Source organism: Monodelphis domestica, chromosome 5, assembly GCF_027887165.1.
Source record: "Monodelphis domestica isolate mMonDom1 chromosome 5, mMonDom1.pri, whole genome shotgun sequence".
NCBI classification, from domain to species: domain Eukaryota; kingdom Metazoa; phylum Chordata; class Mammalia; order Didelphimorphia; family Didelphidae; genus Monodelphis; species Monodelphis domestica.
In genome coordinates, this window is record NC_077231.1 from 213,465,395 (window position 1) to 213,482,575 (window position 17,181).

The window sequence follows — 17,181 nt, forward strand, 5'->3', positions numbered from 1 at the left end:
TCTCCCTCCGTTTCCTAATATATATAATTGGGAGTGGCAGTAATAGCACCTACGAGTAACCCTGGCTGGCTGGGCCTTGCATAGGACACTCCATCTCCAGATTCCGAAAATTTTCCCTGTCTCTCATGTTTGACAAGCACTGTCTCCCTTCTTTCTGGAGCTTCCTTCGTCTCAGCTAAAGTCTCTTTAGTCTGTGAGCAACAGGGACTCTTAAAAACACGAACTGTCTTCGTTGTTGCGTTAACTTTGTATTCCTTGGGCTTAACCTTGCCTTGGGCTTAATCATGCAAATGCTGTTTTTGACTTACTACCTCATAGGGTTTTTGTAAAGATCAAATAATAGCGACTTTTTAAAACGCTTGGCAAACCTTAAAGCGTTTTATAATTGCTGGCTCTCATCAAGCTCAAGGGTTTGTCTGCTTTCTAGCCTGGCTACCAAGGCTCATTGCTACGAAGATGGACAGTAGGTTGTGAATTCTTTCGTTAGGGCAACCTACGAAGCAAGGGAAAAATAAAAAGAGCCCAAAAGCCGGAGAAAGGACCTAGGGTAGGTCTCAAAAGACAAAATCTCTTTTCGGATTACCAGAAGTAGCATGGAACCAAGAGCCCTGCGGACAGAGTTCTCGGGAGGGCGCTTGTGCCAGACGGAACATTTCGCTTTCCCTCGCGCCCCCTCTCCCCCGCCTTCGCGGGGTTGCCGTGGAAACGGAGGAGGGAGCGCGGATGCAGCGAGTGGCCGGAGCGGGGCCTCTGTTTCTTCTCCACCAAGTGGGCACGATTCAGCCGCCAAGATGGTGAGTGTCCCGGCGTTGAGCTCTGCCAAGGGCTGGGCGGAGGAGTCTGGCCAGGACCTCGGGGTGGACTCAGGGACCGCCACGTTCCCGGGACGCTCTTGCTTCTGGCAAAGCTGGCGGTTGGTTGGCAGGGCTGTTTCGGGACCATCCCTCGCCGGAGGGGAAAGCAATGTCAGAGCCCCCTGTCCCACACACGTTCCCCAAAATGTACCTGGTAGACCTTCACTCCTGTTTGTCCTCTTCCTGCTCCCTTCTCGCCTTCCTCCTCCTCCTTCACTTATTCACCCCCTCCTTGCCTTCCTCCTCTTCTAGCTTTCCGTTCTCTTCTTCCTCTTCCCTTTTCTCCTCCTTCTTCCTCTGCTCCCTGCCTTGATTGCCTCCTCCTCACTCTTCTCTCTCCCCTTCTTCTTCCTCCTTGCCTTTTCCATCTCTTTCTCAACCCCGTCTTCTTCCGTTCCGCCTTTATCCCCTCCTCATCCTGCCTTGATCTTTCTCACTCTCCTCTTCCTCACCCCTTTAGCTTCTCCCTTCTTGATCTCCTCCTCATCTTTTTTCTCTTTTCTTCTTTCCCTGAATCCTCATTGATCTCTTCCTCTTCTTTTTTCCCTCGTCTTCCTCCCCCTTTTATCTTCTCTTCCCTCCTTGATCTCTTCCTTCCCGAGCTCCCTCCTCCCTTCTTTGATCTCCTCCTTCTCTCCATCAACCTCCTCCTCTTCCTCCTGCCTCCCCGCCTCCTTCCTTCTCCTCCATCACCACGGATACCACCAGCCCAGTAATCACCTCTGCCCATCCCTAAGCCAGATAGCAGGGGTGCCCGGGGACTTGTGATGAAGAACCCAGAAAAAGGTGTGAGGGAAGCTCTCCTAAAGCAGCTGATCCCTTCCTGTGGCATAAATTGAGAACGTGGGGAAGAGACGGCCGAGAAATCTTTTAATTCAGTGGACGAGCAATAAGGAATAGAAAACCAAGGCTTCTGTGCCGGCTCTGTTTTCAAGCGTTACAGGGTGGCTTTGCTCTTTCATTGGTGCAGTGGAAAGAATACAGACCCTGGAGCTAGAGAAAGTGGGTTTGACTCCATGCTGATTCTTATTACTTGTGTGGCCTTTGGCAAATCATTTAGCCTTCTTGGTCTCATTTTTCTCATTATTTTGTGTTTAAATCTGTGATCTTTTGAAATGAATGCTATTACAGCAAGAATTTCCTTAAAATACTTTCAGGTCTGAGAGAATATTTCTCCTTTTTATTTTCATAATTGGTTTTTATCCTAAGGAAGGGATTTGAACAGTTTTTTGGAATATTTTTGTACCAGGATCTGTTGGTGATAGAATTGTTTGTTTTTATTTGGAGAAAGCCCAGTTCAGACCACAGAAATGTTTTTCTTGTCTTTTTCAGATGCTTTCAAGAGCCAAGCCTGCTGTAGGTGGTGACCTACAGCAAATTGACAAACGGAAGAAAAAAGGAAGAAAGATTCCAAAACTAGAAGAGCTGCTATCACAAAGAGATTTTACTGGAGCCATTACCCTGCTGGAGGTAAACTCTAAGCACTTCTCTTTGGGGCCGTAGTTTCTCAGATGTAAAATGAGGGAGTTGAACTAGATGTCCGAGGACTCTCACAGTTCTAACTTTCTGATTCTAATACCAGCAGATGAATGTCAATTTTCTTATATATGTTTAAACCCTGAATTGAGTGTGTAAGTAACTATTAATTCAAAATCATTTATTAAGCTGTATTATGTGGCCTAAAGATAGTATATACCTATACACATTTTGAAGATTAAATACTTTTTTTACATCTAGATTCTGTCTGACCTACCCCATAGTTGATGGGAAATCTACCTGGTCTCTATTATAGTGGTAAATGTCATTTAATGTAATATTCATTCTCACAAATTAAATATCTTGTTCCAATACAAACCTTGACCACTTAATCATCTATTACTCTCATATACATTACTGCATTTTATTTACATCACCTTGTGATAATTATCATAACTTAGAGTGCATTTGACACAAGTTTTTAGGCAAGAAAATTATTCTCATTCAATCAACAGTAATGATTGATGTCATGTGTACTTATTTATATTATATATTCCTATGAGTTGTTACTGTTACTGTATATATCTCAGTTTCTTTGAAGCAATGAGATATCTTTATCCCCAAAACAGCTTGAGGCTTTTAGGGCTGTTTGAGGATGTATTGACTAAATGGCATGGCCCACTAAAAGAAAATTCTACATTGATAAATCTTTATTTAGTCCCTAAGGAGTTCTTAATTTTTGAATTGACTGGGCTGACGTCTGTCTTCTTCCATCACTAAATCCTGCAAGTCATTAGAGGTTGTTTACTGGAGAATTTTTTGGTTTAAAAAAAAATTGGTCTGTTATTGGATTTTTTAAAAAAGTGACTTAGGAATTCACTTAAATTTAGGGGAAAACTTTTAGATAAGGTGTATATGTCTGCTAAGTGGAGAAGCTATCCTGAAAAATGTGGGTTAGAAATTCCTGATTGTTGGCTTATCTGGGATAAATATTGCAATCTCTGCTTTTTAAAGTTCACCTGAAGCATAATGTTTTTTGCTTCAGTCTTTTATTTTGACTCTGTGAATGTTTGGAATGCATTTCTTATAAACCTTCTATTGGAGTCTGCTTTTTTAATTTAAATTTTATTTTATTTTCTCCCAATTACATGTAAAAATTGTCTCCAACATTTTTCAAAGAATATTGTCTTGAATTCTCTCCTTCCTTCCTAACCTCCTGCCCTGCATTGATATGGTAAGCGATCTCATAGATTTTACATGTATAATAATGTAAAACATTTACCCATATTAATTCTTTTGTGGGAGGAAACTCAAATAGAAAAAAATAAGAAAGTGAGAAAAGTTTGGTTTGGTCTGGATTCAGATCCTTAGTTCTTTTAAAACTCTGGAAGGAGATGGCATTTTTTATCATGAGTCCTTTGAGATTGTTTTGGATCATTATATTGCTGAGAATAGCTATTATTCACAGTTGTTCATTGTATAGTATTTCTCTCACTGTGGATAATGTTCTCCTGGCATTGCTTGTTTCACTCTGCTTCACTTTGTGTAAGTCTTTCCAGTTATTTCTGAGCTCCTCCTGCTTGTCATTTCTTATAACACAAAAGTATTCCATTTCAATCATATACTATAATTGATTCAGCCATTTCCCAATTGATGACCATTCTTTCACTTTCCTATTCTTTTTTTCCCATAGAAAGAACTATGTTAAATATTTTTGTATATATTAGTCCCCCATCCTTTTTTTTTTTTTAAATCTCTTTGGGATACAAACCTAGTAATTGTATTGCTGGGTCGCAGACTATATACTATTTTATAACCCTTTGCTTTCTTGGATGATTCAATCAGTTCATAATTCCCCCAACACTGCATTGATGTCCTAGCTTTTCCATATCTCCTACTTTTGTTAGTTTTCTTTTCTGTCAAGGTAGCCAATCTGATAGGTGTAGGGTGGTACCTCAGAGTTGTTTTCATTTACATTTCTCTAATTAATAGTGATTTAGAGCATTTTTTGCATGACTATAGAGAGCTTTTATTACTTTGCCTGAGAACTGCCTCTTCATATCCTTTGACTATCAAATGGGGAATGACTTGGATTCTTATTCATGTATTTGAGAAATGAGACATTTCACAGAGAGAGTTGTAAAAGTTTTTTCTTCATTGTGATTGCTGTGTATTACTCTCCAACATTTACCCCTGTTTACTTTGTGACCTCCACTTCCCCAATTTGTCCTCTTTTCTATCAGCCCCTTTCCCTTTTTCTTATCCCTTTCCTACTTTCCTGTAGGATAGATTTCTATACTCAATTGATTATGTATGTTCTTCCCTCATTGAACCAATTCCAATGAGAGTAAGGTTTATGTGCTCACCTCTCTACTTCATCCATCCCCTCTCCACTATAAATACTCTTTCATGACTATTTTATGTGAGATAATTTGCCCCAATTTATTTTTCCCTTCCCTTTCCTCCCAATACATTTCTCTTTCTCATGCCTAAATTTTTTATATCATTTCATCATTTTTAACTCACATCCTTGTCCTCTGTCTATGTATATTTCTTCTAACTTCTAATAATGTCAAAATTCTTTGTACTTACAAGAATCATCTCCCCATGTAGAGATATATACAGTTTAACCTTATTGGATATCTTTTGACTTCCCTTTTCTATTTACCATGTTATAATTCTCTTGAGTCTTGTAGTTAAACATCAATTTTTCCATTCAGCTCTGGTCTTTTAATCAAGAATGTTGGAAAGTCCTTAATTTCATTGAATACTCATTTTTATTCCCTGAAAAATTATGCTCATTTTGCTGGGTAAATGATTCTTGGTTGAAGTCCTAGCTCCCTTGCCCTCTGGAATATCCTATTCTAGGCCTTCTCTGATTCTTTAATGTGGAAGTTGCTAAATCTTGTGTTATCCTGACTGTGGCCCCATGATATTCAATTGTTTCTTTTTGGTTGCTTCTGGTATTTTTCTCCTTGACCTGGGAATTCTGGAATTCACCTATAATATTCTTAGAAGCTTTTCTTTTGAGATCTCTTTCAGGAGGTTATCAGTGGATTCTTTCATTTTTATTTTGCCCTCTAGTGTTAGAATATCAGGGAAGTTTTTTTTTAAGTTATTTAATTAATTTAGAATATTTTTCCATGATTACCTGTTCCATGTTCTTTCCCTCCCCTTCTCCCACCCCCCTCCAATAGCCAATTAGTAATACCACTGGGTTTTACATGTGTCATTGATCAAGACCTATTTCCATATTATTAATATTTACATGGGTGATCCTTTAGAGTCTACATCCCTAATCATATCCCCAGCGAACCATGTGATCAAGCAACTGTTTTTCTTCTGTGTTTCTGCTCCCACAGTTCTTTCTCTGGATGTGGATAGCATTCTTTGTAATAAGTCCTTCAGAATTGTCCTGGATCATTGAATTGCTGCTAGTGGAGAAGTCTATTCCATTGATTGTGCCACAGTGTGTCCAACTCTGTGTATTAGGTTCTCCTGGTTCTGCTCCTTTCACTCTGCATCAATTCCTGGAGGTTATTCCAGTTCCCATGGAATTCCTCTAGTTCATTATTCCTTTGGACACAATAGTATTCCATCACCAACAGATACCACAATTTGTTCAGCCATTCCCCAATTGAAGGGAATCCCCTCATTTTCCATTTTTTTGCCACCACAAAGAGCGTGGCTTTAAATATTTTTGTACAAGTCTTTTTCCTTATTATCTCTTTGGGGTACAAACCCAGCAGTGGTATGGCTGGATCAAAGGGCAGGAGTTCTTTTAAAGCCCTTTGGGCATAGTTCCAAATTGATCAGGGCCGTTTTCCTTCATAATTTCTTGAAAGAGAATGTTTAAACTCTTTTTTGATCATGCCTTTGAGATAGTCCAATAATTCTTAAATGATCTCTCCTGGATTTATTTTCCAGGTCAGTTGTTTTTATAATTTGATATTTCACATTTTCTTCTATTTTTTTTCATTCTTTTGACCTTGATTATTTCTTAATGTCTCATGGAATCATTAGCTTTCATTTGCCCAATTATTATTTTTTAAGGCATGATTTTCTTTAGTGATATTTTGTACTTCCTTTTCCATTTTGCCAGTTCTACTTTGCAAAGAGTTCTTTTCCTCAGTGAATTTTTGTACATTTTTTTCCCCAAAGGGCCAATTCTGTTTTTCAAAGGTTCTTCTCTTTAGTGCATTTTTGGTTATCTTTTTTTAAATTTGGCTTTTTAAAAAGTTTTTCTTGTCTTTGGATTTTTGTGCCTCTTTTACCGACTGACCTATTCTGTTTTTTTAAGATAATATTTTCTTCAGGATTTTTTGTGCCTCTTTTACCAAGCAGTTAACTCTTTTTTTTTTTTTGTGATTTTCCTATAGCACTCATTTCCTTTCCCAATTTTCCTTCTACTTCATTTATTTGCTTTTTATAATCTTTTTTTTTTTGAGATCCTCCATTAATTCTTTTTGGATTTGAGAGCAATTCATATTTTTCTTGGAGGCTTTAGATATAGCAGTATTGACTTTGTTGTATTCTTCTGAGTTTACATTTTGGTCTTCCCTGTCACCAAAATAACTTTCTATGTTGAGTTTCTTTTTTTGTTGTTGTTTGCTCATGTTCCAGCCTTTTTTTTTTATTTTTCTGGTTTGACTGGATATATTAAATTTGGTGGTCATTAGGGATATAATTTCTAAATCCCAAAATGAATTACTAAAGTAAATGGAATTTATGGTATTTTATTTACAATAGAGGGAAGATATTAAGGGTGAGAGAAAAGGGGAGAGAGCTCTGGCTTTCTCAGAGCCAGGTGGAAATTCTAAGCCCCAATCAAGGGAAAGGAGTTTCAAGATGATGGGCCTTTCTCGGAGGTTCACACCTCCAAAAAGACAAGGAAACTAAGTCAGTCTTTACACTCACCACGCTGACCGTCTAAAAGGAAAGCAGTCTGAGGTTTCCTGCAGGAGCTCCTCCAGGGGTCCATTTCCACAGCCAAGTGTCTTCACTCCAAGTCTGAGTGTCTGTCTTCCAGTCTCTCCTCAAGTGTCTGTCTTCCAGTCCAACTCCGAGTGACTGATTCTACTTCCAGTCTCTCCTCCAGGTGACTCTTCTTTACTCCAAGCCCATGTGACTCTAAGCCTGAGTGACTTCTATCCAGTCCAACTCTGAGTGACTGAATTCTTGATTGATCAATTTTTTTTTTCTTGTGTGCCTCTGCTTCCTCTATTTAAAGATTTTTTCTCTTGTGTCACCTCCCCTAAATTTTACATCTACCAATCACAGCAGACACTCCTCTTCAGGATTGCCCACTTAATGTATGAAATGGGTGTTCACACCTTTTTTTTTAGTTAGTTAACACCTTTTGTGGTTGGTTAACACCTTTTGTGGTTGGTGAACACCTTTTGTGGTTAGTTAACACCTTTTTGTAGTTAGTTAACGCCTTTTGTAGTTAAAATGGGTAGATCTACTTAAAATACTGAGTTAATGCTTTGGGGATTAAAATCTAAAGATAGACAGGGGATTACAATTTAATCTTCACAATAAAGGAAGAGCTAAGTACCTTCATTGTTACAATCAGGGGAGAGCTAAATCCAATCTTCACATTTTCTTTTAATTTAAAAAACTGTTTAAAATTTGGCTTGAACTGTGTGAAAGAAGCACTATTTCAAGCTTCAGGTTCTTTGTGCAGCTGCTTTCAGAGCTAGCTTTAGTTATCTATTTGCTTTCAGTTCTAAAAAGATGGTATAATGTAAGGACTGATGTGTTTAATACTTCCTCTGCCTGTGTTCTGGTCTGTGAGTAACCCCAAGTACTCTTTTCCACCTTGGAACTATGTCCACGGTCTGTGACCTCTGTGGCCTGTTATAATTAAAATTAATAATGGAGACTGTATATTGAATTATAATTTTTATTAGTAAAAATGAGAGAGAAAAAGATTACCAGATCTTTAACTACCAAAGTCTCTAAAGATAGCTGAGCCCTGCTTCTTCAGTTCTTGCACTCCCAACCAGCCTGACCTGCTTTATAAGTGGCAGCATGGGAAAGATAAGATTGGAGACTGCTGGACAGAGTGAGTAGAGACCTCACTCAGGATGAGTCCCTCTCCAAAAGAGACCTTTGCTCCTGCTTGGCCCCCATCTCTGATAAGATAAATGATAAAAACAGTCTGGGTCATGATTCCTGTCCTCCATCCACATCACCCAGTCACACAGAGGGATTCCACCAGCTTCTTTTGGATGTCAGGCCCTGGAGTTCTGCCACACTGGCAATCAGTGGCATCCTACCTTAGCACACGTGTTCTGGATAATGGGCTACATTTTTTACATTAATTTTACATAATCTCCCCCTCTGATTCTTTGTGAGGTCAGCATGTTATGTCTCCCCAATTTTGATTCCAGGAGACTAACATGCCTGGTGCATAAGGGCACAAGGGATATTGCACATTTCATGGAGTGTAACTACAAATTGGGTAATTTTTTAAAAAATGATTGATACAGAACATTGACAAGGAGCCATTAAGGGGCATTCCCCTTTTTGGCACAAGAGTTTTTACAACCAGGATAAAATAATGATGCATGGGAAGAGCAAAAGTGGATGGAAGGCTCAATCCTCCTTAATTCAGGTCATTATATCCATAGGTTCACACAGAATCTTATAATCTAGTACCTCACTTCTGGAAGAGGCTACAAGTGTGGTGTTTGTTAGTGCTCCTCCTCACCCTGAGATTACACTCTGGACTGCAACCTGGTTCTGTGCATGGACAATGTGACAAGAGTCTTGCTATCCAGAGTCAGCAAAAGGAACCATGTAATTTCCTTCTGAGCAGTTGTTGAATATCCTCTTATCATCTGCAGCCCTAGTGCTTAGGAAGTCTGTGCTGTTGATTCATCTGTGCTGGCAGAAGGGCCAGTACAGTGAGCTCTACCTCCATCCTGGGGCACTATGTCTGTCTGTGCCAGGCTTCTAAGTTGTTTTGGGCTGAAAAATTACTTCAACTAGACTTTTGTGGACTATGCTGTTCCATAATCCGTATTTGAGGCATTAAATTATAATTTTTTGGAGGATAATTTGATAGAGATCAGATGAATCTTGGTTTCACCCTAACCCTAAATTTGTGCTTTCTCATCCATTTTTCTACTCTTTTTTGTTTTAGCATTCATAGTTATCATTGTTCTTTGTATTTTTCCATCCATCCTTTCTTTAGTACTTTGCCCTCACTTTGGCTTTGCCCTTCTCTTTATAAAGAAAAGAGGAGTGTTCAGAGAGGTGTGCTTATTAACATTAGTGATATATGTTTGATACAGTAAACTTCTATTCCACTACTCTTTCCCTTGTTTAATCTTTGATCTTAGATTCCTATAATTTCTTTCTTTTCTTTCAGACCACCCTAGGAAGGTAGAAGTCTTAGTTGATCCAGACTACTTGAACATGTTTATTCTGGATTCTTTCAGTATTTATTTGACCTGAAAGCTCTTTAACTTTGGCTCCAATATTACTGGGAATTTTCCTTTTGATGTTTTTTTTTCAGAAGTTGACTTGTAAATTCTTTCTATTTTCTATTCATTTAATTTCCACTTAGATCTCTGGTTCTGATTGACCTAGGCAGTTTTCACTCATGACTTTTTGAAATATGGTATTTGGACTTTTATGGTTTGAATTATTCTGGTAGCCTGATGATTCTTAAATTATCCTTCTCTGACTTGTTTACCATTTCACTATGCTTTTTTTCTCCTTAAACCCTTATCTTCCACCTTAGAATCAATACTGTGTTATGGTTCTGTAAGGGTAAATTTAGGGTTGAGACTGAATATAAATTTAATTGCTATTTCCCTTCTCTTTCATTCTACTAGATTCTCATTTTTATAAGAACTTTTAATGACTCTTTTTCCCCATTCTTCCAGAAATTCCAGTATTGCTTATAGCAAATCTGTGGATTTTTTTTTAAAGTTTTACTTGTGGATAAATAGTGTTATTCTGTTCCTTAATTTATATCTTAAGCTTTTCCAACTCCATAATATAGTTTTATTATTGGTATTTTCTTGTGCTTACTCATTTTTCTAGCTTATCTTCCTGAATTATGACTTTGTGTTGAGGTCAAGCTTTGTGTCCTTTTGGAAGGAATGGTTTTGTACCAATCTGTATTTTTAATATGATTAATGGGTGTTATCTTCTCCAAGAACCTCAGGAGCTTCTGACTAGCTTATCTGTGAGGAGGTTTTAATAGGGTGGCCTCCAAGTCTGGGCAGTAGACCGATCCAGGGTGCATACTGATTCCCCCTGGATTGCCCCTTCAGAGGTAGAAGTCTTGTAAGATCTGTGCTCCTGGACAATTGTAGTGCATAGAAGTAGACTTCTGACTGTGTATCCTTGAGCTAGCAAAATTCAGCAAATGGCAGTTTTCTCCTTGTGTTTCTTGATCATTTTGTCATCCTGTCCTCTGTTTTTTATATTATTGCTGGAATAGTTTTAGAATAAGGCTGTTCTGTTTCTGCTCATTGTGAATTTTAGATTCACTCCACCCTGCTTAGTCTAACAAAACAGGAATGTCTACACCCCTACTTAGGGATTAAGTGTTGAGAAGGATGGCCTATGACAGACATGTGCTAGCAAATGACAAATCAGAAACAACTGACAGACCCCTGGGCTTTCCTAGGTCAAGCTTAAGCTACCATTGGTACATGTGAGTCACAGGAAAGTGATGTAAAAACGGTCTATATATTTGGCATCACTTCCTCTCTCTGGCCTCTTTTCGTGGTGTGATATGGAAATCACATTAAAAGACTGATATATATTAATTTAAGGTCGCCAAGGAATTCAGCTATGTAATTCCTAAATGAAAACTCAAGTCAGCAGTCAACCTTTTATGGAGTTTTTAATTACTAACAGGAGGAAGAAAGGTATTAGAGAGAGAGAGAGAGAGAAAGAAAGGGGAGAGAAGGGAATAGGGCTTAAATACCACCTCTGCTTAGGCTGGGCCAAAGGCCCAAGGCCTTAGATAGCCTTGGAGGCAAAGAAAAGAGATCAGTCCCTATCACTCACGTGACCAAAATGAAGAAACAGTCTCAGGGCCTCCACTCCAAGCACCAGGCTCCAACTTCCACACTCTCCCTCCACACAGGAAGTCCCAGCCTCCTCAGCTCTCCTCTAACTCACTTCCTGTGTCTCACCTGTGCCAATGGTGGCTCTAGCTTTACCCAGGACCACCCAGAGGTCTGTCCCCTTTGCACATGTTGAAGGTCTGTTGAAGGTCATATTCTCAAATAATTAAATCTTGAGCTTTGCTGCAGCCCTTTCTAAACCCTGTTACCTTGAGTATGGTGGAGATTGTAGTTTCCAAGATCTGATTCTGTCATTCCAAGTATCTCTATTGTTATTGATCAGGAAATAGCCAAATCCCATCCTCTAAAGAATGGTTTGAACAGGGTTGAGTAGTTTTGAAATTTACAGTGGAGAGGTGGCTCTGGTGGCAGCATGCTGAGCATCTTGGCATCTTGGTGTGGCGGCAGATATTGTCCAGGTTTGACAGTGAGAGTCCTTGATACACTACTGGGGAAGCTTAGTAACCTAGTTCAGGTGAAAGGTCTTCTCTGAGCTCTCTCGGAGTTTAGGCTTATTCTTTTCTCTTTTACCTTCCAAAATACTATCCTCTTCTTTAAAGACCTCATGGCAGAGGGCTTTGAACTCCCCCTGGCACAGGCCAGGTGGGAGAAATTCTATACCCTTTCCCTCTCTCTTCTCCTTAATTTCTTCCCTCTATATTAATTAAATCACCATAAAATTTCCAAACTGACTTGGGTATTTTATTTGGTATTCCTTCCCTGGTGACCAATTAAATTTAGATTTAAGTCACAACTCTAAAACTTCCCCTTACAATTCTATCGTTTTGAGGAGTCCTAGAATTTTTTTACTATGTGGAAATGGCAAGGTTTGATATTTGATTAGAGTGATGTAATGGTGGGAGAAGACGAGATATAATGGTGGTATGTTATATAGCTTATTGTTATGTGATAGGAGAGTGAGTGATTAATGATCCAGTCAAGCTAGTATTTATTGAATGTCTACTATGTGTCTTGCAAAGATTATTTAAAGCATCTTCTTGCTAACTAGCTCTTTTACCCAGGATTCTAATTATGAAATAAGAAGGAAAAAAATTGTCCTCAATTTTGGTGTTTTGGAAAGGTTAAAAAAAGTTGAGTTTTTCACATTTCAGAAATGATACTATAAGAAGCATTACAGTGTAGTTCAATGTTTTGGTAGAATAAAAAAAGACAGGAATACATCATGTAGTTATTTAGTTTTAGAAAAGAGAACTGCAATAATAATATGATTTGGATTTGAAAAAATTTGGATTTATATATACACATAAATAAGACCTCTAAACATTTTTTTTCAGTCAAATTCTCCCCCTTCTTCCCTCCCTTCCCCTTTCCTTGAGATGGCAAGATAATCTGATATAGAATTTACATGTACAATGTAAAAAAATGAAGAAAGTGAAATATGGTATATTTCAACTGTATTTGGACTTTAGTTCTCCCTCTGGAGTCAGATGACATTTTTCATTGTGAGTCCTTGAAGATTGTCTTGGATAGTATTGCTAAGAATAACCAAGTCATTCATGATTGTTCATCATATAATATTGCTTTTACTGCGTACAATGTCCTCCTGGTTCTACTTACTTCACTTTTCATCATTTCATGTAGGTCTTTCTAGCTTTTTCTGAAATCATCCTGCTCATTGTTTCTTACAGCACTATAGCATTCTATTACAATCATATACCACAGTTTGTTCAGTCATTCCCTAATTAATATTTCTTATAGGTTTATTATATTATATTTTATTTTAAAAATTAATTTATTTAGTCAATTTAGAACATTATTCCTTGGTTACAAGAATCATATTCTTTCCCTCCCCTCCACCCCCCCCCTTTCCCGTAGCTAACCTGCAATTCCACTGGGTATTACATTTGTCCTTGATCAAAACCAATTTCCATGTTGTTGGTGTTTACACTAGAATGATCATTTAGAGTCTACATCCCCAGCCATATCCTCTAGACCCATGTAATCAAGCAGTTGTTTTTCTTCTGTGTTTTTACTCCCACAGTTTTTCCTCTGAATGTGGATAGTGTTCTTACTCATAGATCCCTCCAGATTGTTCAGGATCATTGCATTGCCACTAATGGAGAAGTCCATTACATTCGACTGTACCGTAGTGTATCTGTCTCTGTGTACAATGTTTTCCTGGTTCTGCTCCTCTCGCTCTGCATCACTTCCTGGAGGTTGTTCCAGTCTCCATGGAATTCCTCCACTTTATTATTCCTTTGAGCACAATAGTATTCCATCACCAACAGATACCACAATTTGTTCAGCCATTCCCCAATGGAAGGGCATCCCCTCATTTTCCAATTTTTTGCCACCACAAAGAGCACAGCTATGAATATTCTTGAACAAGTCTTTTTCGGGTTTATTATATTTTACATAAACACATGCATACATGTATGTATATCCAAGTGCGTAAAGATATATGTTTATATGTACACCTGTGTTGTCTCCTTTGATAGAGAATAGGCTCCTTAAAGAAAGTGACTATTTTATTTTTGTAATTGTGTCCCCAGGGCCTAGCATAGTTCCTGGCAATTTAAATAATGTGTTTAATGCATGGTTGTTGATGGATAGCTTTTAAAGATGTATGCAGTATCTCATGTGTTACCACTCATGGGTACTCTGACCTTACTCACTTAAGGCCAAATTGCCACATCAACCTCTCAGGGTTCTAGGATACACGAAAGTGGTTGGGAGCATTATCTCCTCTAATGACATAGGCTCCAGCCAACATTAACTGACTGTTCCCCCCACGGGACCTGTGACTATTCCTACAGTTCCATTTGACCATCAGGTGGTTATTAAAAAGGGATATTTATCTCAAAGACATAGCAAGAACAAAGTACAACAATTCCACCCTGTTTCTTCCTCTCCCTAACCCCTCTCATTGAGGTACCTCAGAGGCACACTCTCCAACACCATCAAGTTCACATCCAGAGGCAGCATTGATGCTGATGAATCCTTGTCTCAGCTGCTGCTGGGCTGGGGCCCTGAGAGTCATTCCTTGTTTCTTGAGGCAAAAGTGCTGTACTGGCTGTAGACCTAACCCTTAGCCACCATCCCTCCTGGATCAGTGAGCTTCCCTAAATGGAAATTAATGAAGCTATGAGGCATTTTTTAATGTCTGCAGCCTGTCAAAGAGCCTCATCTTTATCACATGATTACTTACTGGAACCAGTTCTAGAGTGTCTACACATGCTGCAGTCTCTTGAAAGTATTCCCTTCCACATCATCATGAGTGTCCCTAGGCTCTCCATGTGAGGAAATGCCTTCATAAGTGCTCTGCGCAGACAATGATTACATTATAATTTTGTTCAATTATTTCTCTCTCATTAGACATTTGGATTGTTTACAATTTTTTTGTTATATTAGTGTTACTACAAAAATCTTGGTAAAATTTTTATTGTTTATCTTAATACCCTGGGCTATATCCCCCAAAGTAGAATTTATTCGGTAAAATTGAGCTTGTTACATATTGTCAGTTTGCTTTCCAGAATTATTAAAGTAATGAATAGTGCCACCAAACAATATAAACCTGTGTAGTTTTTACCACATCTTTGTTACTATAATGTTTTAAATTTTTTTAAACTAATTTTTGCTAGTTGAAATCATATCATAATAAAGTGCTAGGGGATAGGAGTTATTTTAAATTCTTCTTTTCATTGCTAGTATTTCCATGCTTACTATTTGTATTTCCAAATACTAACAACATTGCCATAATTTGTAAAGAAATTTACACTGTACAGAATCCTTCACTTATATGATCTCATTCAGGCATCATAGTAATCCTACAAGGTAGATCTTATTATCCATATTTTGCAAATAGAGAAGCTGAAACTCAAATGAATCATACCATTTTCATGTGGCAAAATTGTGACTGACATTCAAGACAAATGTTAAGTCTCATGTCCTTTAAATTATATTAATATTGCTTATGTAAACTGTCTTCCTTGATTGCTTATTACATAGATTCTGTGGATTTACTTTACATATTATGTAAAGGGTCTTTAGAAATTTAGATAGTAAACTTTTTACTACTTATATTTATCATATATTTACCCAATTTGTTTTCTGTCTAATTTTATTACATTTGGTTTGTAAATATTTTATAGGTATATCTTCAAACAAATAAATCTTTTTTTCTGATTAATTATCCATTAAATAATCAGAGATTTTATCTCCACAGATCAGATAATTTTGTTATTTGGAGTTTAGAAATAGTTTTTAAAAGCTTAGTTCTTTGATTTATATGAAATGTTATTATAATGAATTATATATAATATAGATCCAAATGAATTCTTTCCCATAGTCAACTTAGTCTTCTTCCCACCCCTTTTTTAATCACATTAGTAGAAATCTAGAATAAGTAAATATGTGAAAAGGATTTAAAAAAATTATTCAGAACAAATGAACTCTCTTTCCATTTGTTGCATTACTCAGTTACTTCTATCAGATTCACACTATCCAAATTTATCACTCAATCCAGACATTTTCTTTTCTGCATTCAGAACCTGTCACTTAATAAATTTGCTTGTTGACTGACTAGATTATCTAACAAGAGTGAAATGCTATCATACAGAAAAAAAATAATTTTTTAGAAAATAGAAAAGGGAAGGAAAAAAGAAGCAGAGGGAGTAAAAACTGGAATTTCAGTACTGTAAAGTTAAAAATAAGTAACTGAGGATTAATTTCAAGGAATTACAAAATAATAACCAACTCTTATTGAAGTATGGTTTACTGTGGGTTAATATATAGTTTCTAAATACTTGTAATTCAGTCATTTCCAGTCATATCCAACTCTTTGTGTTAGACCCCTTTCTTCTCCCCCCAAGTTGGAGTTTTCTTGGCAAAAATACGGGAGTAGCTTGCTATTTCCTTCTCCAGCTTATTTTATAGAACTGAGGTACACAGGGTTTAGTGACTTGTCCAGGGTTTTACAGCCAGTGTCTGAGGTCAGATTTGAACTAAGGAAGATGAGTCTTCCTGACTCCAGGCCCAGCACTCTATTTACTGCCCCACCTAGCTGTCCAAAATGGATCTACTGAGAGATTATGAGGAAATAGACTGAATACACTTGCTGTCTTATTTTATATTAGGGATAATAATAGGGAAATTTTTATTTACAAAATATTTCTGAAGCAAGCAGATTTGAAATCATATTAAGATTTAGCATGCAAAAATTTATTGACAAAATCACAACCCTAGTTTAGCAAAAGCACAAGAATCAAGTAGCAAACAAGAGTTCTAAAGTACTTGAGTGAAATTTCAAAACACTGAACCTAAATTGGCCTACATTAACCTAATTGTTATGGAAATGATCATTGGACTAAAGAAATTTGAATTTTCTTTTTAAATAAATTAAAGTTTTGAAATTTGAAATTTCCATCTAGAAGAATTCTGTAGAGGAACCATTTGGTTACTATGTGCCTGCTCTATAATAGTTTAATAAGTACTTATTAAATTAAATTGAAATGAATTAAAGAAATATTTGGCTTCTTCAACAAAACCTAGGTCAAATACAGTAGATAATATTGTAGCTACCAAGAAAAGCATACAAATTTATTCTTTTGTTTCAGGGTGGTAAAGAAGAGGGAATTTAATAAATAAAACATTTAACACTTATACTGCTTCAGCTTTGAAGAGAAGAGGTAAAGGGAACATCATCCCCAGTTCCTGCTAAAATGGTAAAGGAGCTGATTTAGATTCTATCAGCATCAAGCTATAGCCTATGACCTTCCTCTCTCTCTCTTCAACAA

At 37.4% G+C, this 17,181-nt stretch overlaps 1 protein-coding gene across 3 annotated transcripts in view; it reads left to right on the forward strand.

Annotated features, from left to right (window-relative positions):
- The first annotated feature begins 397 nt into the window (after window positions 1–397).
- The window catches only part of IFT56 (intraflagellar transport 56), a 68,894-nt gene continuing 52,110 nt past the window's right edge, over window positions 398–17,181 (forward strand). The window contains exons 1-2 of one of the 3 annotated variants that reach the window (XM_016426183.2): window positions 398–794; window positions 2,187–2,324. In XM_016426183.2, coding sequence (XP_016281669.1) covers window positions 594–794; window positions 2,187–2,324 — 339 coding nt within the window. In that variant the 5' untranslated portion in view covers window positions 398–593. Of the gene's footprint in view, window positions 795–1,553; window positions 1,857–2,186; window positions 2,325–17,181 lie in introns of those variants that run through there. The other 2 variants (XM_007504398.3, XM_001374684.5) reach the window with 2 other exon arrangements.